Source organism: Microplitis demolitor, chromosome 8, assembly GCF_026212275.2.
Source record: "Microplitis demolitor isolate Queensland-Clemson2020A chromosome 8, iyMicDemo2.1a, whole genome shotgun sequence".
NCBI classification, from domain to species: domain Eukaryota; kingdom Metazoa; phylum Arthropoda; class Insecta; order Hymenoptera; family Braconidae; genus Microplitis; species Microplitis demolitor.
In genome coordinates this window covers 640,088-665,530 of record NC_068552.1, presented here as the reverse complement: position 1 = coordinate 665,530, position 25,443 = coordinate 640,088, and the positions used below count along the sequence as shown (strand labels likewise).

Below are 25,443 nucleotides of genomic sequence, written 5' to 3'. Positions count from 1 at the left end.
GGGGTCGTGGAGGCCTTCGGGGGGCCGACCAACCAGACGGCCGATGATGTCATCGGAGGAGGAGACCGACTGTTTCGCCCTCTACGGAGCAACTGCGGATAGTAAGCAACAGCAACTCTTGAAGAAGCAAAAGCGAACCAGACAGCGCGTGGACGCCGGCGAGCCGCGCAACAGCTACTCGAGCATTCCAAACTTTAGTTCGCGGCCATCCTTTCTTGGTGGTGGGATTTACGGTGCGATATTTAGTGGAAGTGGGCCACCACCAAGTCATCAACAACAGCAACAACAACAACAACAACAACAACAACAACAAATTCAACAGCAATCTGGAGCAGTTGGTACGCAAGGTCATCTCGTTACGACAACGGGGCCAACTACTCAGCATTCAGCCCACGCGGCTTTTGGATTTTTCGGGGCTCCAGGCTTTGGCCCTGCCAAGATGCTTAACGAGCTTCTTGGACGACAAGTGAAGCAAGCCAGTGATGCTGGCGGATCACCACCTGAAGGCAGCCATGGAATGACTGGAGCTGGGATGGACCAAACTGCAAATTTGCAACCCGGTGCTGTCGTTAATTGTGATGATCCCGCTACTGCAGCTGAACTCACGCAACACATGTTACGTGATATATTACAAGGACGCAAACTCTCTGCTCTTAGTGTACAAGAGCAGCCTAATAATAACAATAGTATACACAATAATAATAATAATAATAATAATAACAATAATACTACTACGGAATTACTAAAATCTCAACAGCATCAACAGCAAAGCCCGCAACAACATCAAAATAGTGATAGTGTACGGACGATAAGTGGGGCAGTGCAGAGTGGAGGGGAAGAAAGTGTTGATGGGAATAACATAAATACAAATCATAGTGACCGAGATACTATTATGCCTGGAGATGCGGAAGATAGTGCTGAAGATGCTGCTTCTGCTGCACGTGCTATGGAAGAAGCATTTGCAGAGGCTGGTATGGAGCCAGGTGCCAATCTTGATGGATCGGATTGTGAACAAAGTTTACCTCCAAGTCCGACAGTAACGCGCCCTGGCTCGGTATTAATCAAAGAAGAAATTTCAGACTCAATAAGTTTAAGGAGAAGTCGTTCTGCGAGCCATTCTCCATGTCCGATTGTACCCAAGTCTGAAGTAAGTTCACCATCCACTGAAATAAAACGTGCGCGTGTTGAAAATATAGTTAGTACAATGCGAAGTAGCCCAGCACTTCAACCAGTCAATGGTTGTAAAAAGAGAAAACTTTACCAACCACAACAACAAACGGTTCATCATGTATTACATCATAGTGTTAATGATACCATGATTGATGTGGATGATGAAGATAGTGAAGAAGAAGAAGATCCTTCAACAATAAAACAAAAACGTGAGGAGAAGGATCATCTAAAAATTCAGTTAAAACTTCTGCATGAACAGTTAGAGGTTATGCAGCGAAAGTACAACGAGCTATCGAGTCGGATGGAGCCTGAGAGTAGTGAAAATGGTGAACCACCAGCGAGTCCACAGAATCCACCACAGCAACCACCCCCACGGCCGCAAAGACCTCATCCACCACCTTTCAACGGTCTCTCAACACTGCCACCTGATCATCCACATGCTACTGCGGCTGCCATGTATCACATGGGCCAAAAACTTTATTTTGAGCAACAACATGCTGCTTTAGAAAGGATGAAACAACACCAAGAAGTTGCTGCGAGACAACAGCAACAGGCACAGAGAGAACGTGAACAACAACGTGACCAACATCAACAACAACAAACGCCGCCACCGCCTAGTCAAGGCCGGGAACAAAGTCAGAGAAATACGGGACCATCAACACCGCAAACATCTCAAATGCAAGCTCCTGCTACGCCTCATCAGCACAAGGATTATCCAGAAAGACTGAATGTGTTCCGAAATAACGCACACTTAACAAGCACTACTGGAGCTCACGTCACGGACACTGACCTTGAAGGCCTTGCGGACTTATTAAAAACTGAAATGTCGTCAACGTTAGGTAATGTTGTGGATGCAGTACTAACCAAGTTCATACAACAGAGAAGGTTTCTCGGCAAATCAATCGAAGCTGCTCAAGTTGCAGCTGAACAACTCAGTAAAGATTTACTCCATGGGAGTCAACTGCTGGACCGAAAGTCTTCGCCGAGAACCAAAGTTGTAGACAGAGGAGCATCTCAGATACCTAGTGGCCCAAACGGACCACGGGGGCCGCTAAATGGTGGCCCCCCAATTTCACAACCCGCAGCTTTTCCACAAATCGGTGCCATGAGTGGACCACATTGTCCACTATCCGGCCCAACGGAAAACAATCTTAATCAAATAAATCAATTACCTCCTCTTGCGAGACCAAACGCTCCAATATTTCAAACACCTAAGCCACCTACGATATATGCAATGTCGTCTATTCAAGTACAACAGCAACAGCAACAACAGCGAGAACAACAGCAAAGAGAACAACAGCGTGAGCAATATTGCAATCTAAGAAATGAGGATAGAGAAGCGAGAGATATTGAACAAAATGAAGCTCTGTCTCTGGTCATGACACCAAAGAAGAAAAGGCATAAGGTAAGATTGATACTTTTTTATTATATTTTCAATATACAATCAAAAAGTCATGTTTTTTTAATGAAGTTTAAATTATCTACACAGGTTACTGACACGAGAATTACACCGCGAACAGTTTCGAGAATATTGGCACAAGAAGGCAGTGGGTCTCAAAGTGGGAATGAAAGTCCGCCACCTTTACCACCACCAACCCGGCACGTATATGGACATGCGGCGCCTCCAATGCTTCCAGTCTCGTTACCGACAAGTGTAGCAATACCAAATCCGAGCTTGCATGAAAGTCAAGTATTCTCACCTTATTCACCATTTTTCAATCCACACGCGAATCATCCTGGTCAAGTGCCACCCCCTGGACCTCATCATCTACCAGCGAGTCCACCAGGAGGCGGAGTTGATCTTAGAGATTCACCACCACTTCCTCATCCTCCAGCGATGCTTCATCCTGCTCTGCTGGCTGCTGCTCAGCATGGCAGTCCAGACTACGGCCATTTAAGGATGGACAGCAATGATCGGGGCAGTGATTGCAACTCTGGTGACATCAGCTACGATGGAATTCAGCCTACAATATCCTTTTGTAATACTAATTCTTAAAAATTATCAACTTTCAAAAATAATATATAAGTTTTTACAAATATTTAGTTGCAATTCTCAAAAATCTTCAGATAACTTTGGTTTATAATTACTTTTATCTTCTTTTCTCTATTGAGAAGTTTTAGATAGGCGGGAATCGTTAGCTAGCTTTAACGAATGTTGAATTAGTTCGCAATAGACTTATACTAAAGTTGTAAGTATATATTCGAGAGTAGAGTTTGTCCGGCTACAAGCTACACTTACCAAAGTTCTTTCCTCAGTGCTTGAACTACTCACATATAGAGCTTCACCTCCAACTTACCGAGCCAATAATCTACCCCAGCAGTTTAATTGAGAAAATAGTTAGTTTATTCTAAAGTTATATGCAGGTATACTCTACATTTTTTAATTCATTGACGTTGCAAAATAAAGCGCGCGGTTTTTCAATTCAAATTTTAAAAAATTCATTTTTCAAATCAGTCTTAAATTATAGAGTATCATTCTTTCAAGTTCAGTCGACAGCATAATAAAAATTCGTGGATTTCTTAAGCCCATTTTTCTTTATTTGGATAAAGAATTTAAATATAAAATATTTTATGAAAAGCGTTGCATTGTTCGATTGGTAGTCGATCTATGCACTGAAGCATAGCGCAACAGTATTCCCTCATAGGCGTTCGATTGCTGTACGACATTCTTTGCCACCTTTTCACTTGAGCCTTTGATGTAAAATCAATGCCGTCACTTTTTTTCTTCAGCGTTAGCTTTTGCCTATCGTTGTCAAGCGATAAATCTACTGCTAGGTTGAACATCTATTTACGTGCATCATAACCTTCGGACACTGATAACCATCGTGGTAACTTTTTACTCATATCCTCAATTTCAAAAATATATTTATGTATTGTCTTTGCTTAGCATTACAAATATAAATCTTTTGTGGATATGACGAAATATCAATATAAAATCGGGTCTAATATCCCAGGGAATGTGAAATATATAACGTTTGGATTAACTGAATAAGAATTCGATGAAACCACAGTAGAATATCCCATTACTAAGTAAGGAGTCAGTAAGGTTTCTACTGAGGATGCGGCCAATCGTAGGTTAACCTAAGCTAAAATCGAGACCCCTCGATCATCATATCACAGTACCTCAGCTTGTACGATTTCTAATCCAATTTGATACGAAAATAAATACGATAGAGAGTATAAAATTATAAAGAAATAAAAATCTATCTTACATTTTCAATTATTACCTTAACCACAGTGCAATCGTCGACGCTGACGCCGATGCATCTGAGGAAAGCCAAGTTGATGTTTTTCTGGGTGAGATATCCGTCCTCGGCTGTCCTCAAAATGTACTTCCCGGACATAAAATTTAACAAGAACAACACCGCACAACTGGTTAAATGGTTCTCCAACTTCAGGTGAGTTTATTTATTCATTTTATTGACTCTGAGTATAATGACATCTGATGGTAGTTGATTCCAAGTTGAATAATTTTCCTCGCACAGTTTGTTAAATTTTAAATTCTGAATGCTAAAGAGAACAAGACATCGACCACTCCTCAATCATGCTCACAATGCCCTTGATCTGAGTCCCAAGAGAAGGCAGAAGTCATGATGGGTGTGTCTGAATCTTAATTATAGCAAGTCGCTGGATAAGTTACGTTGGTCCGTTCTACTGTCCGACATAACGCGAACTATGTAGACGCTCGGTAGTCCACTCTGGAGGGTTAGTAAGATTCCAGGTGGTGACCAATAACGGACACAGCATTAGCATGATTATAATTAGGCTGAGTACGAAGAGATCGTAGATATAAGGAGAACAAATGGACTCTCGACATCATATATTATCATACCAGGCTTTGGCTCTATCTTATCATTTATGATTTTTAATATGGATTCCCACGCATCATTTATTCATTCTACAACTTTTCTCCTATCAGACCTGAAACTTTACTATCTAATCAAACAATATAATCTTTTATCTATACATCATATATGATGGAAATAACGGCAAGACAAAATAATATATGGCTAGAGTATTGTCTTCGTTTTTACTCGCCACCCCCTCGGTAAACTCAACTAATCACGTAAGGCTCATCATTTGCGTTTTTTCTACAACGCTTTCTACTTTAAGTCTATAGCGTGTGCTTGATCTGATATACTAATACATGCTTTCCTGTACGGAAATGTCTACATTATTTGTACTTACGCCTACAACATTATCCAAGTAACTTCTTAGTACTTTGCGTATAATGCGATCTTTCAAATTTTACAATAGTTCAATTTCGTAACGACAAGTAGACTGAAAAAAAACTTCTCAGAAAAATGGCATCTAACAATACTAAGATCACTTTTGTGATTTACTTATCTTGTTATTGACTTTGCAACGTTGATTAGCGATTAGGGTTTTAATATTTAAACGACCGGTGAGTAGAAAAAAAGGCCGAGGACATATACTTCGCTGCAGGGGTTGAAACAATTACTACGAGGTGAGCTGAAGTAAGTGGACAAAGGAATACAATAAAAATGAGACAGAAATGCCCAGCTGGGGTTAACTCGTTATCAGATTCCATGGCGGGACACGCGACTCAGCTAGCATGATGTTATCACTCAAATGGAAGAAATTTTATGTCGTACAACAGACAACGACTACACCTGACATGAAACTGTGGCTGAACAATATTCTCTCCGTGTCACACGAAAGGCTACATTTTTCTAGGTGACCCATCATTTCTTTTTATTTTACCTGGTAATATTATCATTTCAAGTCATTATTATAGTTGCCGATAAATATTATAATTTTACATATTTATTTTATTTTATAAACAGAAAAAAAGGGTTTCTTTGTTCAAGAAAATTTTTTGTATGAAGAAATCTTTTTTTTTTTATGTAAATTCATTGAGTGAAGTAAAGACACATTTTTAAGCTGTCCCGTATGAAAATAATATATATGGTAAAAATATATGTGAAAATATCAGAAAGTATATGTGGCGAATTTAACTATATTTTCTGATATATTTTTTTTTATATTAAAAATATAATGTTCATCATATACGAGTCCGTATATGTTTAGCATATATAAAATATATATGTCAATCATATACAAAAAATATATTTTCATCATATATGAAAATATACATTCTTGTCATATACAAAACTATATTTTTATCATACATAAAAATATATATTTCTATCATATACGAAAAATATATTCTGATCATATATAAAAACATATATTTATATTGTGTATGGAAAAAAAAAGTTTCTTATTCGTATGACCGACTCCAATTAAATTAGATCTAAATTTTAATATACTTTTTAAATTGCAGATAAAATTCTCGAAATTAGTTAATTTGATGCGAATATATAATATACCCATATACATATACATACACCGAATAAAATATATGCTTAAATATAACAAAGAAAATATATGATGCCATATATAATATAAATTATATGCTACCATATATTTCATTTCATATAAAAATTTTATATTTTTTGAATATAAAGGAAAATATATCAATACAATATATTATAAAGTTAATGTAAATGTATATATGGCTTAATATAAAAAACATATAAGTTACATATATGAAGTACATATATTTACTACTGTATATAATTTTATATTAAATCGGCGAAAATTTCTATGATTTTTTATAATATATCATATATTTTTTTTGTTGCAAACATATATGATTTTATATATTTTAACCATATATTGTTTTTTCATACGGGATACATATTAAGTATAAGTACAAAGTTTTTTATCAGTCTTATATATATATATATATATATATATATATATATATATATATACTCTAAAATGTTAAAAAATTTATCACCCTATTCTTTATCTATTTGTTTTTTATTTCACACCCATATATACAACAGTAACCCCATTGGGGTTTGGCAAAGTAATGGCGTGGTAATTTTCTAAGCGCGAATTTCCTCTGCTGATATTTATCTTATTCATCAAACACGTAACAAGTCGATCAATATAGCCACAATGCTATATTTTTCTTGTTAAAACCTACATATTTTAAATGGATTTCCATGTCACTTCTACAAGTAATATTTCCCTCCCTAATCAGTAAAACATTTTTTTCTTGATAGTCGGATCTCTTATTTCAGTATATTCATACACGCAGGTAATTAGTTTTCATTTTGATCCTTGGAAAACGTTGCAAAATAAATTTTCTGACAATGAACCGGCATTTGTTCTTGCAAGCACAAGACTTTTAAAAAAATTATAATACCATCCATCTCTAAACAAGAACTAATTAAATGAGAAAACCAGCGGTTTACTGAAATCTTTACTGGAAACCGGCTGAGGGAGTTTCTTTATACATAACGTAGTTTGTAACGATGATAATATGGAGGAATTGGAGAAAAAGGCAGAGTAAAGTCGGGACGATGTGCGTGTTGACTCGGTCTTCTCAGTATATAAAGCGGGTGTGCTTTTTAATCCTACAAGATTGTGTGTACTCGAGCATGGGAGGCAGTTAGGTTTCCATTGCTAGTAGGGTAGTAAGAGTGGATAGGCCGTGCATACCAGAGAGGGCCATTTAGCGAAAAGGCTAGAGCGAGCGTCACATGTGTATGTCGGCTGGATAAGCCTTCAGCATAGTTGGACTAACATTCACTCATACGTTCACAACACATATGCCTCTGGTTTTCTCTCATTGTGAGAAATAAACTCCCAAGCAAATCGAGGGATGCTGGAGAAAATTTGAGCCTTCAGGTATATAGTAACGTAGCTCGTTCTATAGCTCCTACATATATATTCATATAATGACTCTTCTCATCGTCTCCCGGGTAAACAGTCACTGCTTCAATTACGCATACTCTTAATTCACGTATGCTCACCGATATGTCTTTCTAATCAGAATTTATATAAAAGTTAAGACGCATTTTTTCTATAATTGGGGATGACAAATTATGGATATAATTAAGACTGATGAAGAAAGTAACTAGCTTAGTAAATTCGGGCAAGTCATAAATTTTTACGAGTTAATCTTAACTTTCTGTTCTTTTTACATACTAACAGTTACCCTTAATGATTTCAAAAGGTGATTTTTACCTTTTTTCTTAAAGACTCAAAGAGGTAGAGAAAATGTTTTTTTTTTTTTATTCGAAATGAGCAAGTATATACAAATGTTTCATAAAGACAAAAGCATCTAAAAGTGAAAAAGCCCAGAAGGCAAAAAGTACCGCGGAGTATTTGGGAATAGAAAACTTGCGAGAGCACTCTGTCGACAGGGGGTTTTAGGGATAAAGATATAGTGTACACCTTCGAGACAAGTTCGCGCACACACACATATATATATCGTCTTTTGATTTTTTACTAACCTTTCTTTTATCTCAAACAACGAACGTAATGAAAAGAAAAAAATATTTCTTAGTCTTTTCGCTGTATATTTCATTAAAGATAACTATGCACGTTCGCATATTACTTTTATACAATTATGAAACGTCGAGAACAAAATATTTTAAGCTTTTCTACTCCAACTTATGCATTTTATTAGAATATTCCGAGGAAAAATATTTGACCGAAACATCACTGAAACTGTATAATTTTATTAGAAGAGGTCAAAAGTTGACTTTTGTGATTTATTTTCAATAATTTTTACTGGCTCCAGATCAAATTCTGACTTTTTACCAAAATATTTGCTTTTCTCTATTTTGATCCCGGCCAAAATCAGACTTTTACTGCCTATTATTTTTATAAGTACAGGGAAAAAAAATGATGTTCAAAATTTTGATTGTAGTTTATTTTTGACTTAAAGTTTGTATATTTGATACTAATATCAAACCAGGATCATTATATATATTACAAAATGGCTATTATTCATATTAAAATTTGATGCACAGAAGAGCGAAATTTGTAATTTCGTATATTAAAATTAATATGAAAAAGAATTGATAAATTGCTATCTAGTTATTACTATTCAAATAAACAGAAAAATTTTAAAAATGAAGAACCGAAAAATTAGTAAACGTACATATTAATATATAAAGATCTAGTATACGAATTTTTCATTTTATTATTTACCACATATTCGATATATGTATATAATAAATTAATTTATAATAACGAATAAATAATATTTTATATAAATTATTAGTCAATGGGATAGAATTTATAAAATAAGAGTTAAAAATTTTGGGTATTTTTATGAGCAACAAAATCAGTATCTAGTATACTAATTTTTCATTTTATTATTTATCACTTATTCGATTTATGTATATTGTAAATTAATTTATAATGATGAATTAATGATATTTTAAGCTAATAATTGATCAGTGATCGAATTTATAAAATAAAAGTTTGTAACTTTTGGAATTTCCGGCTGGAAAAATCAGTATCTAAGATAGCAATTCTTAATTTGAATCATTACTTTTTAATAGATTATGTCATAAATTAATAAACTTTCACTAATAAGTCACGTATTATACCTAAAAGTAATAATATTTTACTTTTTGAAATAATTGATAGTTTTTAGGAATCTACAAAAATTAGTAAACTACTTTGCATTAAGCACATAATTAAGTCTTTAGATCAAAAACATCCTAAAACTTTCATAAAATTTGAAAACAGACCAATTAGTCGAAATACCATTTAGTTCACCTGAAACCAGATCAAATTTTTTGACTCGGAATAATTATTTTCTGTATTTAACTACTATAGCTATAATTGGATTAACTTTTCACATACAGCGAGCGCAGACTAAAACCATCCGAGGTTAAGTTCGGTATTTGCACTGATCCCAGAAAGTGAGACGGATTCTCAGGTATTAAGGATTGCAGACGCACACTAACTACGTATATATATGTATATTAGGATGCTTCGTAGCGTCTAATATTGATATCTCTTTTCTTTATATTGTTGTGTATGTACGCTTACAACGTAACCATGCAAAAACTATGAAAAATTTCCAGAAATTAACGTAGACTCCTTAATTAAAAGCTCAAAGTACAGTATAATGGAGTGGCGACTCTTTGCGCCGTCGTATACTACGTATAACTATACGCTGACGTTGGCTTTTCCTATCCGTACGTATACGTAAAACTCCGACCTATCCCAAGCTAACTTACTCTGTCTACTTCCTTTTTTCCCGTTTATCGTCGAGGGGAATTGCATAGCTGTTCAACCTCTTGCAAGTTTTCTTGCTTACAAGCTAAGTGTGTACAGTTCTGTATACTTATACTGCTTTGCATTCTCTCATAAGGCTCATTTTTAATCTTCATACTTAATGCATTAATAGCCAATAATTTTGTGAAATTTGCATTTTTAAACATACAGATCCTTTAGATTTTATTGTCAAGCCTCTTAGTTTCAAAGAACCGCTATTAGGATTCTTGAATTTTTACGCTTACTTAGAAAATAACTCAAGAAAATTGAATAATAAGCAGGGCTTTAGATCATTTTTCTGACAAGATAAAAAAAAGTTCATTGATCCTTTGGAATAATTGATATCTGATAAAAATTGTACACGATAAAATTTTTCTTGGCTCAAAAAAATTTTTTTCTCGACTCATGAAAATTATGAAGCTGAAGATAACGGCTATAATAAGTAGCGGCCACGCAAAAGATTGCGCTAGTGATCGTAATACGTAGCAGCTACGCAAACCTGTGCTAGCGGCCACAATAAGTAACAGCCGCGCAAAATATTGCACTAGCGGCCACGATAAGTAGCGGCCAGGCAAAAAATTGTGGTAGCGGCCACGCAAAAAATTTATGGCCGCTACTTATTACGGCTACTAGCTTCAGCTTCATCAGAAAATTTTCCTCTTGGGGCGAGTAAGAATTTTTCGCGCCAAGAAATCCTTTTTTTTTTGTGATCATATTGACTCTTACTTAATATTACTATAAATATAATAAATTATCATATTTAAAAAAAAAATTTTTTCAATCTTAGATTTAGATTTTTCTATGTTCTTATAACAATAGAAAAAAATAGAAATCATTTCTTTAGAAAAAAATTCCACTGAGATACTCATTAATTTAAAAGAAAAAAATATCATTTGTGCCAATATAGCTTTTTAATATTGTTTAAAATAGTAGAGCGAGTATATAACAAGCAGTGAAAGACGAAATGAATGAAACGACGTCATCGAAAGAAAGATTGGTTTGGCTAGAGTATAAGGCTGTTCTTATAGAGCCGCTTATTCCTTTTTGGTATTATTTTTTCCTTTTACATTCATCTCACTCTCGTGCATGTTAGCTATTGCCATTTCTTCTTTTTTCTGATAATGAATACAAGTACGAAAACACGGCGAGTATTGGCTGGAACAGCAAACAATGCAGTGGCCGCGGGGCTATCATGAGAGGAAACCTACCAGAGTAAAAGACTGAGAGAGGATCTGCAAGCCTCGAGAAGAATCGGCCCGTTCGGATTCTCCCGAAGGCACCCGAGATACTTTCTAAGGGATGTAAGCATTATCACTACGTAAAGACTAATTTGCCGCTGTGAGAAACTACATCTTGTGTTACGAAATATATATAGTTACAATCTAAAATTGATAATCTAATCACTTCGGTAAATTTATTTCTTTTTTTTTCGATTGTATTTAAATCCGCATTTACGCCACTTCAGAGTTTTGACAGTTAAATTTATATGTAATTTTTTTAAATTATTTCGCGGGAATTTATGTAGAGGGAGCTGGTAATTATTTCCGTACTTAATATAGATGTCAAACCCTTGTTAAAAGAAACGATTAGAAAACATTTTAAATACTTTTTGATGCTTTTGAATATTTTTTAATCACCCTATTTACCCGTATGAAAAAAAAATATATGGTTAAAATATATGAAATCATATATGTTTGCAACTAAAAATATATGATATATTATAAAAAAATCATAGAGATTTTCGCCAATTTAATACAAAATTATATACAGTAGTAAATATATGTACTTCATATATGTAACATATGTTTTTTATATTAAGTCATATATACATTTACATTTACCTTATAATATATTGTATTGATATATTTCCTTTTATATTCAAAAAATATAAAATTTTTATATGAAATGAAATATATGGTAGCATATAATTTATATTATATATGGCACCATATATTTTCTTTGTTATATTTAAGCATATATTTTATTCGGTGTATGTATATATATATATGGGTATATTATATATTCGCTTCAAATTAACTAATTTCGAGAATTTTATCTGCAATTTAAAAAGTATATTAAAATTTAGATCTAATTCAATTGGAGTCGGTCATAAAAATAAGAAACTTTTTTTTTCCATACACAATATAAATATATGTGTTTATATATGATCAGAATATATTTTTCGTATATGATAGAAATATATATTTTTATGTATGATAAAAATATAGTTTTTGTATATGACAAGAATATATATTTTCATATATGATAAAAATATATTTTTTGTATATGATTGACATATATATTTTATATATGCTAAACATATATGGACTCGTATATAATAAATATTATACTTTTTAATATAAAAAAAAATATAGTTAAATTGGGCACATATATTTTCTGATATTTATCATATATTTTTTCCATATATGTTATTTTAACGTCACTTTACATCAGTAATTTACTCCGATCACACTCTACAAAATTTTTGTATACTAAAATTTTTCAAAACTCTTTTTGGGAGGGAAATCAACTCTGAATTTATTCCGCAAATTTCTTACTGCACTGAATAAATATCATCTGGATAAAATAATAATATAATGAAATTGTTATTTTTATATCTATTGTATCATCTTACTCGTTATATAAGTTAGTTTGAACTTTCTGTGCCCTTTTCCTGTTTCCCTCAGTTTGGTTACTGCAAATAATTTGGCGCATATCCAAGCTCAGGTTCTTCAAATTAACAAAAATCCAATGGTTGATGAAAGCTGAGTTTCTAGACTTTGTAAAATGATCTGCTTCTTTCATTTCTCCTCCCGGAAAAACTATGAATTAAACTCTTCTTCAATTCATTATTGAAGTTCATGTTTATGAAATGATACCTAACGCCGATAGCAGAACTAAAATACCGATGACCCGAACTATTCTTGAGTAGACCGTTATAGTTTATATCATATGTAAATCGCCCATATGTTAACTTACCTTTTAGACATATTGGGAGAGTTTGAGACTTTTTATGCGGGTCGCGGTGAATATCTTACTGCCAATACGGGTGATAAGTAGGCCGTTGAAATCTATCACAGCTTGGGCTCTTTTTTAATTAAAAATAGCTAAGTAAAAATAAATATAATTTTGTATTTTAAAGTATAGATTTTTACAGTTTGAAATTTTATGGATTTGTGTTAAAAAATTATTAGTCAATTAACACTCTAGAGTTCAAAGCTCCGATTTTTTGAAAAGTCACTTTTTGCATTTTTTTTTAAACAATAAATTATAAAAAAAAAATATTTGGAAAAAATGCACTTATAGTTTATTAAATTTTCTACATGTGTATATTTTTAGTTTTTTTTTTTTTAAACCAGGATCATAAATTAACACCGAAAAAAATAATAGAATCCACTGAGTTGAATTAACACTTAAATTCGTGCGGGCAATTCGGATCAAATTAGTGTTAAATTGAACACTAAATTTCCAACTGCGCATAATACAGTCGACAATGTGCTCGAATATCATTTCCAAATTTCGCGATGATAAAAAAAGTAAGCATTGATTTATTTTAACATTGAAGATGATTTACAAAATACGGGCATCTAAAATCGCCGAGTAGAAGGTAAACTTAACAACAAAGAATTATTGATTTCGTTCTCAGCGGGTTGGACAAGTTGCTGGGCGGTTAAGCGGTCCCTACGGGGTACATTCGACAAAGGATGTTTTCCAAGTCCCTAACCTAGGCAACCCTTCTCCTACGCATCAGTGTGTGTATGTGTTGTTACATTAGTGAGTTTCATCTCTTCTATTTTAAACTTCTCATACATCCACTTCCTTTTTTTATCTTTTCTTTACTCCTGGTTTCTCCCACACGGTACACTCCCTGAGCACCAGCGTATGTACTCAGTCCCAAAGAATCCGTCTCTTATTCTCATCCCAGCGGGCGCTGCAGCGCCGGGACAGATGTGAAAATTTTAAGAGTACTCTATAGAAAAGTATAACCAAGATTTAGTAATAACTTTAAACTACAGCGTGATCTAGCTGATTCAAGATCGATTTTTATAAGCAACCCTCAGAACGCGAGTTATATTTTAGGAACACAGAAGCGAGGAAGAGAAAAATTATAAAAATTACCTTGATGTTATAAAGGCAGTGCTCTACTTCCGTGTTCTGAAAGCTGCTCCCATGAGAAGTAAAAAAAAAAAAATGGAGTATCTCTGTGGTGCATTGTACATATTTCTAGCTACTCCTGGTAACCATCTTCGGTGTACATGATGACCTCCACTAGGCAATGTCATCAGCTCGATGACAGCCTTTGCTCGAGGTACAGCGCCAGCAGAGCAAAAAAGTGAATGCACACGGTACATAATGCAAGTGAGGTCGCCAGAGGTACTGAAAGGTAAAATCCATCGGATAAAAAAATGCTTGGCCAGTGCCGAAGTGCACTGAGGACTCGAATCGTGGTCTTTTCGTGGAGGTGGAGGAACAGCAGTAAAAAAAAACCCTGGAGAAAGAAGGGAAATATGGAAGCTTACAGGAACGATATAGAGAGCATCGTGTATTAGATGAATATAGTTGGACCAGTGCTTGAGGAGGTGGGGTGGGCCGAGACCATTGAAGAGTGAAACTGCTCAAAGCAACCACCCCTTTTTTATCCTTTTGCCGGCGTATCGAACTATGCTTTAGCTTTTCGTTTTATTGACTATGTTGAATTTTTAAAAAAAAAACTAACGGGTTTTTATTTTTAAAATAATTTATATAATAATTTTTGACTTATGGATAATTTTTTGAAAAAAAAAAAAAAAAAACAGCGGCAATGCTGTGAAGGCAGAATTGAATTTGGCCAGATGCAAAAAGGGACTTTAGGGCACATGGCGTCTCGACCCCCTTGAATTTATATTTCACTCTTTGCTTTGGAAGGAGAAGGAGAAAAACTGAAAAAATAATAAAAGAGAAAGATAAAGATAAAAAAAGTCGATGCTTTAAGGCAACCAGATGCAACTTTGGCAGTAGGGGGCAGACTATGGGATACGGCAAGTACTCATTGTAAGATCGGCGCGTGCGGCACGCGGACTTACATCTCTCCCTAACATATTTCTCATTCTCCCTTCGTACTCTTTAACTAGCACCGCACATCACCTTTTCTCTTTTTTTTTTCTTTTCTCAGTTACACCCTTGCGTTCACTTTTACACCAGAACCCACGTCCCCTTATTTCATCGGTGCCCCAGAATAGGACCCCCGTTTCTCAAGCTTCCTTTTTACGAAGGGGTGACTAAAACCCTATACATGACGATGATGGCTTTCATTGTTGCCAGCACATCTGCTGAGTTGATCGCAAACGATTGTCCAAGGTTTAGCTCTTTTACCGACCTACGAAAAATTTTTTCCCGGCCATTTAATAAGAAATGCAAACATTTTTATTATAATAGCCGCTAAATTATTTAATTTACTTCATTATTTTTTATCGTAATTTCGATTAAAAATTTCATCAATTTTTAGTCTGGTTTTAAATGTTTTCGATTGAAACCCGCCCGTATCAAAATAATATATATGGTCCAAATATATAATAAATATCAGAAAATATTTAACTATATTTTTTTTTATATTAAAAAGTATAATATTTATTATATACGAGTTCATATATGTTTAGTATATATAAAATATATATGTCAATCATATACGAAAAATATATTCTGATCATATATAAAAACATATATTTATATTGTGTATGGAAAAAAAAAGTTTCTTATTCGTATGACCGACTCCAATTAAATTAGATCTAAATTTTTATATACTCTTTAAATTGCAGATAAAATTCTCGAAATTAGTTGAAGCGAATATATAATATACCCATATACATATATATATACCAAATAAAATATATGCTTAAGTATAACAAAGAAAATATATGGTGCCATATATAATATAAATTATATGTTACCCTATATTTCATTTCATATAAAAATTTTATATTTTTTGAATATAAAAGGAAATATATCAATATAATATATTATAAGGTATATGTAAATATATATATGGCTTAATATAAAAAATATATAAGTTACATATATGGAGTACATATATTTACTACTGTATATAATTTTATATTAAATCGGCGAAAATCTCTATGATTTTTTATAATATATCATATATTTTTTTGTTGCAAACATATATGACTTTATATATTTTAACCATATATTGTTTTTTCATACGGGAGGCTTTTTTCTTACACTGTTTTTGATCATCTTCAGATCAAATTCAAAGATAGACCAACTAGTCCAATCACAATTTAGTTAAACTAACATCAAATATATTAAATCTTGATGAGCCCAAAAATATCCATGTGCCGATGAGCATTTTTACCTCCGAGAGCTCAAAACGTACATGGAAAATAATGTTTTCGAGGTCTTTGAAAAAAACAATGTCTTTGTCGTAATTAAAACCGACACCGTGGCGACATACTATAATCTTTTTACAACTTTATATTTTAATTACTTGACACTTTTAGCCGGGTATTTATATACCTACATATAAGCAGAGTATATTATTTATAACTACGGTTACTGTAGTTCATTTAAAACTTGAACATCATGCAGAATATCACCCTAAAATGCTTGTTTCATGTTTGAGTACCTAAGGATGGTGTTAAAGTGTAAAATACTAATTAAGAAGGGTAAAAATGCAACGACAAGTCACTAAAAGCTGAGCATGCGCACTTTATTTTTTTGTCTTTTTCTCTACCTTGATGATGACACCTTTTTTATTTGCTTCATTTTTCTTTTTTCTTTCAACGCGTGCTTTGAATAGATACTTGCAACTTACCGAGCAAACGTGCAATCACGCAATATAACAGTCAACCTTTTGCATTTGTTAATTTACCAGGTTTTACCCCTGTTTTGTAAATATATATATATGCAGAGACTTGCTTATGAAGTAAGTGAATGTAAAGCATCTTTCTTGTACGATTTTTTTAAGCCTTAGATGTAGCTTTATTTGATGTCTATACAACTTTTCATTATTTATGACGTCATATTTATATATATTAAGAAATTTCAATAAACGCAATGTTTCTTCAAAGATTTTTCCACTTTGATAGGCTTTTTTGAGCTATTTTAAAAAGTGTGGGAAATATTTTTAAATGGGAGTAGATTTTGAAAAGAAATTTTTTTTGTCATTTTTTATATATTTCATGGAAAAACGGAACGTTATATCGTATATTTATAAACTTTTGAACTAATGGTATTTCTACACTGATAGAAATTTTATATTGACTCAAGAAATATTTTCTTGAGCCAAGAATTTATTACTGAAGAAAAGCAATTGTCTTGCTTCAAGAAATTCTTGTCTTGATTTAGATTTTCTTGGCTCCAAAGATTTCGTATCTTTGATGGATAACTCTCGTGTCTTGACCCGAAACTATATTATCTTCAATCGATACTATTGAATTCTTCAAGCAAGACCACTTGTCTTCAACTAAAAATGTCGTATTATTATTTTAAGAACTTTAAATTTTTGGTTTAAGTAATAATTTCTTGATGGAAGATGTTTTTAAAGTAATGAAAAAAAAAATTTTTTTTAAAATAAATTTCTACTTTAACATATTTGAAGTAAATGAATGTAGTCCTAAAAAATCACTTTTAAATTTTTTATTTTTAAAATAAAAAAAAAGTTTTTTTTCAAGCTTAGTAAATTGATATCTTGATTTAAAAACCGCGCCATTTTCGAAACAAGTCGGTAATGTCTTAAACCTACATTTTGCCTATCTTAATTCAAGAGCAAGAAAATTCTCAAACGAATAATTTTTTTTCTCTATCCAAGAATTTAAATTTTTTGGTTCAGACTTATTTCTTGAATTAAAAATTTTGAAACAAGAACCACATTTTGAAGAAAAAATTTTTCTTGAATCAAGATAGTTTTCCTATCAGTGTAGAATCTACTCGACTAGCTGAGACAGAAAATAGTAAAATTTTTGGAAATTTAAGTTATGAGGACAAATACAATAGTTAGATTTTTATGGTCTGCTCAAATACAAAAATTTGAAATTTGAGTGAAATCGTTGTTTTGGAAAAAACATCATTTGCATAGATAGAAGACTTTTAACTGTTCAAAGGATATTTAAGGAACTTTTATCAAAATAAGTAATAATTAGTTTCTAATAACCAGCACCCTTAAGAGTTGCATAGAGATGGAAGTTGAAAATAAATAAAAGAAAAAAGAAAAATAAGCCTCGAGACACTTAAGTGCTTATTATTATCCCAATTATACAATACGACAATGAATGACTCGCTGTATCATCCCTTATTTTTAAAACGTAATTTCTGCAAGCTCCCGCATACTTTTATCATACTTTTACCTTCATCCGGATGCCCTTTTGCATCCTCTCTCAATCTCGTTCACAGTAGTTCTTTCATTGCGGTCGCGCAGAGCGTAGCAATTCGCTACTTCTCACACTTTGCCGTCGAAGAGTGGTAATTCTAGCACTCGCCAGCCTTTTTTGTCGTTGGCGGAACTAGCTGCATCTCCTTTCCACTCTTAGCAACATATTATATAACGTCGGGGTAGATCGTACGTCCGCGTGCCCGCGGCGTGAGCCCTTAGAGTCCCGTATAAGCTCATCTCTCACGTCGTTGTCCCGTTTCTGTCTCCGAGTTTCTGTTTTAATTAGGCACTTGGCAGATATATATTCTCTCGTCTATAATTGGTGATTCGACAAGCTTGAATATGCCAGATAGATGCGTTGAATAAGAATTACTGAGTGCAGATGACGCGCCCTCGAGGGTTTCCCAGTTCGTTGCTTCAAGAAGACGATCATGCTTACCACTGATAGACCCGATGCACATTTTCTGAAGAGATTTATCTTTAGATATTCATTTCTGACTCTAATTCAACTATACTCATACTTAATTATGGACAAAAAATAAAATCAATGCGGCTCAGCCTATTTTAGATTTTTTTCAGATCTAGCTATTGGACATTTTTCCCCGGAAGTTCAAATTTTACCTATAACCTGTTCTGATGATTGGTAAGAAAAAGTTTGAATCTTGTGTTCAATAATGAACGTGGCTACCGTCAGATGTATACATTTTTTCTCACCCTTTCCTTACCAACCCCTCAAGCAAAACTCAGGTCACTATAATAATTACCAACCAATTAGCGAGTTAAATTTGTCTCGGTTCGTTAATTACTTGAGTTAAATACTTAAAAAGTCGATTGCTGTTTACAATTGTATAAATTTTAATTCACATCTTTATGTATTTTTGTATCTTAAAATATTTAGTCTTTCTTAATGTAAAGACAAAACCTCTGGGAATTAATTTAATTAATTAACAGAGTAAATATTACGATCATTAAAAACTCAGTACAATATTTATTTTTTGTTTTTTGTTATTCAGGGAATTCTACTACATCCAAATGGAGAAATACGCAAGACAAGCAGTATCAGAAGGTGTAAAGAGTGTTGAAGATCTCAGGGTTAGCGGCGATTCTGAGATTTATCGAGTTTTAAATCTCCACTACAACCGCAACAACCACATAGAGGTATGGGGTCCTCAGGTGCGCAAATAAATAAACACGCACACGCTTTAATATTTTTTTTTTTTATTTATTTGAGCATAACAAAAAAAAAGATTATAATACAGTCGACTATCCATCACAAGCCTGATCTTAGAGATGCTTCTTATTTTATAATTTTGTCTAATTGGCCTTCTTCAATTTTTTTTTCGATTTAAAACAGATCACACTGTAACGCGGGGGGTATCTGTTACATCACGAAACATAGTAAATTTTTATCATTTTGTCTAATTACTTGATTATGATATAGACAATTTTATTGGAGGCTTACACGGGAGGGTCTGTTACGAAACTCTTTAGAGTAGTTAAGGGAGGGGGGGACTCAGTAACTGCTGATTGGGAGAAAGAGGGTTATAATGAGTAGTCGGCTGTATTCATTATCAAAATATTAATAACACACTTACGTTTATTTTAATTTGCTTAATCCGCTACTTACAATAAAAAATAATAAAAAGCAGTTAATAATAATAAATTACTAATTAAAATATTTATTGGAATACAGGTACCAGGAAACTTTAGGTACGTGGTTGAACAAACACTGAAAGAGTTTTTCAAAGCAATTCAAGGTGGCAAGGATTCCGAGCAGTCGTGGAAGAAAGCTATCTACAAAGTTATTTCAAGACTCGACGATCCCGTACCTGAATATTTCAAAAGCCCGAATTTTCTGGAACAGCTGGAGTGAAGCAGGCCTGCGCTGCGTTGCTCTGATTGGTAGCCCGGTGACAAACGAAATCAACTTTGAGCCTCTTCTTATAAACAGCTTGTCTACTATTAAGCGTGAGAGGTTTGCCATCTAAAGTTGGTCGCAGATGTATCAGGTATCCTTAGTAACATATCGTAAAAGGAGTAAACAAAGAGAATTTTAAAAATACTCATAAAAGTGAAAAACGCAAGAGGAAATGCCGGTAAAAGCATCTCTGCTGGTGTTTATTGACAACGTCACAAAAACATTCACCGAATGTTATAGTTGTCAGCAACGGGCAAATCTAATCTATATATATTTATATAAATATGTCTGGAAATGTATATATATAAATATATATAAATTTCACGCAAATTGGATCATCTTTAAATCAAGATATTTATAAGAAGATCGACAAATTTATCTAAAGTGAACGTATCGATACCGATTAATTGAAGTTTGTCAGGGAAACAAAATGTATAATTTATTTGCGTAAGAAATTTATTTATTCACAAGTCATTCCACTGTCTAGATAAACTCCGATAACTTAAACAATAAACAATAATCTAATGATATCGTCATTGGAATGAATCAGGATAAATAAGACCGATCCGAAAATAATATAGTATTGAAGAAACATAAGAATGAATGTAAAAAAAAGTTGATACGGTGAAACAGAGCATCTATAATTAATTTATTTTTTTGATAATTAATAATTCATTGATTTAATGCTCTTATTTTAGTCACGTTTTTTTTTTTTTTGTTAGGTATACAATATAATTTTAAGTACTCAGAGTCATGTTTGGTCCAAAGATATATAGAGTTCAGAAACAACAGTCATCTCGTTCCTACGATTATTGAAGAGTTTTTCTCTGGTTGAAACTGGAGAAATTCTCTTCTTTATATCACAAACGACATAGAACAGACCACACTCGCTTTGTTCCATGTCGTTGAAAAAGGATCCCGGGTAAAAATATTTAAAGCCAAAATTATTATTTTGGCCGGAAAATGGCCGGAAAAGGCCAGGGAGTGAAGACGAGGCCGAAAAATGACTATTAGACCTAAAAACACACCTAAAATAGATAAAAGTCAATTTTTGGTCTGTTTATTAAAAATAAAAAAATTTAGGCATATTTTCGGCCAACTTTTGACCCTTTTCAATAAGATTCTATGGCTTTAGTAAGATTTCGGCCGTTTTTAACAAAATACGGTGATTTTGGCCATTTTTCGGAGAAATATTTTTACCCGGGATACCTAACCTGTATTTTAGGATCAAATTACTAGATCCTGAGTAATTGGCTGTGCGATAATGAAAACTGGCAAAATCAGCCTAAATATAATCGTAACGAGGTTTTTCTGAACTCTATGAGTGTTTAAAGTGTAAATAATATATTAAATCGTAGTTATATTGAAAAATAAATCATGATTATACTTGACGTTAATAGAATTTTTGAGTGAGGTTAAATGAATTTAAATAAATACATCAATAAATAATACATTGGCGAGTGAAAATAAATTAGGTAAAGATAATTATAAAAGAGACTTGGTAATTTCAATTCGGGCGCAACGAAATCATTTAAATTATTGATAGTATTAATATTATACGATTTCATTATGAAAAAGGCAAAGGAACTTGTAAAATAATGGGGTAAGCAAAACAAAAAAACATATCCTATGCAATGGACAAAATATGACCGTGAATATAAATCAGTTTTGAGTGATGGCTCCTCAAGATTTTACGTCGAATGGTCTAAGAAATAGAGGGAAAAAACGCAAGTATAATTCTATTCATCAGATGGATAGAAATCGCAATGATAAAAATGATGTTATAGCATTCAGGGTACAAATGAAAAAATAGAGAAAAAGCTTAGCCGATTGAACAGAAAAATAAATCTATATATTATCTTAACACATTTATTTTAGTTACATTATCTGAAAATATGAAAAATTATAACTAGGCGCGGATACATATTAATTTTATAGATATATATTTATATACTGTGTCGAAAAATTTATTTAAAGAGACTCATAGTGTTTATTTTGAACTGGAAAACAGCAAATTACAGTTTTAGATCTTTTTTTGGTATTTTTGGAAAAACTATTCTAAGGAAAAAAAAAATTTCTAAATTATATATCATCATTCAACTATGAGATCATTAGAAAAATAATATTTTAACACGCCACAGTATAAATATTTATATATATGTATATATATATTGGGTGGGCTAAACAACATTATTTCGAATCTTAACCAAAATTTTCCGACAGGTAGAATCAGCTTAACACTAGTTTTCGAGTCCTCGATATCACGTTCTCACACTTTGTAATAAACAAGGTCTTTCAAATAAAATCTAAAAATTTGGAGGTTAGACTAAAACAAATTTTTTTAAAGAATGATACGTTTCGATGAAAATTTGTTGTTGCTTATTATTATGGGTAAGAATGAGATAGAGCATTATAAAACTAATGTTAATGGCATTGATTCTAGAATACACTCCACGTGTACCAATATTCAAAACAAAGAACACAATTTTTGATTACTATCATATTTATAAATATGCATCATTATTCAGAACAACTTTTTTTAAATCTTATTGCCGTCATTTAATGCAACCGGTGAAAAAAAAATCCTTAACAATGATAAGTCATTAAAATCAAATTAAGAACAAAATGTCGGACAAATAATTAAAATAACGATTTCAAAAATGAGATCATATTCAATTTTCGAATTATTTGCAACTATTCGACTAATTGGATAAATTTTAAGTATTCGTAACTTTTCGAATTATTTGTCAATGTTCGAATAATACGAAAATTTACGAATAGGTTAGAAAGTTACATTTATTCGATTCATTAAACTCACGCACTCAAACTTCAATACTTCAAGGATTTTTTTTACAAATCGGATATTAAATGATACTTATATAAAAAAAAAAAAAATATAATATAGCCCATCAATAATAAACCCCAGAGTCTTCTATTACCAATAAGAGAACTAGAATGGCTTAAATATTTAGATTGACTAGAAACGTGAAAACCAACCATGCAATTCACGATAAATTATGATTTATAAAAACGCATCCAACACATGAACAAGAACAAAGTTTATTACATTAATCGAATGCATAGTGACTGATATTTTTTTAATTATAATTTGAATTCCACAAGACAAGAAAGTCTATTCTGAGACTTTAATTACTTTTATTTTATTAAATTAATATTCAGTAATTAAAGTATATTACTATAATTATTTAACAGAATATTAATATCGTATGTTTTAGTTTTATTATCTGTATTATCACATTGAATTTGTATTTTTATGTTTACGATAATTTTTTTATTCAACTATTTTTTTCAGTTATCGCCTTTTATTACCATTTAAGTTTGCACGAATTATTTTGTAATTAGTTATAATTTTAAGCTTAGAATTATGCAATTATTTTGTTCCTAATGTTAAAAGCGACAAACCCCGCACGCCTCAACCATTAAACCAAAAAAAAGAAAAAAAAAATTAGCGATGATTGATCTATTAATGAAAATCTGAGCGCCTTTTAAGTTCTTGAATGTTTATATTTAATTTATGTATTGGTTCTAATTATTAATTAATATTATTTTTATTATTATTATAATTATTGTAGTGTAATATAGTAGGCATTATCATACACACTTTTCTTTTGCAAGCAGTGAGTCTTAACCTAGTCACGAATCACTATTTTAATTAATCAACAATTGATTTATTAATTATTATTTTATTTATTAGTTACACAAATAAAAATATTCATAAATATCGTTGATACGAAAATCACTTATAGTCAGTCTTATTACCAACATTTAAGATTGTTAATCTCATATATATATATATATATATATATATATATATATATATATATATATAAATATATATTTATAAGATTAATGATACTCATTAAACACATATATTTCCTATCCTATGTATCCTGCGCCATTATTTTGTTGAAATAAAATAAAATAACATTTTTATCTGAGAAAAATTCTATTACTTTTCTATACTGTAGAAAAAAAATGGTGTAAAACCAGAATATCTTGGTGTTAAGGTTATTGGTGTTAATTTAGGTGTTAAATTCAATCCTGAAAATAGTGTAAATTTTCATCCTGAAATGGTGTTAAAATAACACCATTGGTGTTAAATTTTACTCTGAATGAAATGTTAAATTAACACCCTCGGTGTTAAAGTTGACTCAAAAAATGGTGTTGAAATAACACCATTGGTGTTAAAGTTGACTCTGAAGATGGTGTTAAAATAACACCATTGGTGTTAAGACAACACTATTAGTGTTAAATTTTACTCCGAATAAGTTGATAAATTAATACCATTGATGTTAAATTTTATTCCAAACAAGGTGTTAAAATAACACCAATTATGGTGTTATAATTTCTAACGGTGTTAAATGGTGTTGAAAAAAAAAATTACTTAATTTTTATAATATCGAGAGTTAAATTTTATTTCAAATGTAAAAAAAAAAATTATCGGAGTTAATGGACTCATGTACACCATTTGAACACCGGTTGAATGACACCATTACACCAAAGTTAGTTCATATAAGCACCGCTTTTTTACAGTACACGAATTTCTCGGTTTATGACAATCCTATAGACATATTATAGGAATTATTTCATAGTATACAGTACAATAGAATACCGTCGGTTAAGCTATAATAACTAAAGATCAATATAATCAAATATCGGGTCGTAAAATTATTTAAATTGTTTCATCACTTAATTTATTATTACATACACAACACATATATTTCAAATAAGCGGTATCTCTGATTGTTTTCGAGTTTCTGAATTTTCGTTTTATATTTCATTTCTATAATTTAAATCAAAAATAAATTCAAATTTTATTGAGAGTACACAGAAAAATGGAATTTTTTGGCGC

The 25,443-nt window shown here is 32.1% G+C and overlaps 1 protein-coding gene across 1 annotated transcript; it reads left to right on the top strand.

Annotated features, from left to right (window-relative positions):
- The first annotated feature begins 43 nt into the window (after positions 1–43).
- On the top strand, positions 44–24,191 carry LOC103576229 (homeobox protein prospero). The gene is made up of 5 exons (XM_008556375.3): positions 44–2,575; positions 2,660–3,139; positions 4,414–4,568; positions 19,666–19,825; positions 20,346–24,191. The coding sequence occupies exons 1-5, from the start codon at positions 44–46 to the stop codon at positions 20,523–20,525; spliced, it is 3,507 nt and encodes a 1,168-aa protein (XP_008554597.1). The 3' UTR covers positions 20,526–24,191.
- The last annotated feature ends 1,252 nt before the right edge of the window (positions 24,192–25,443 follow it).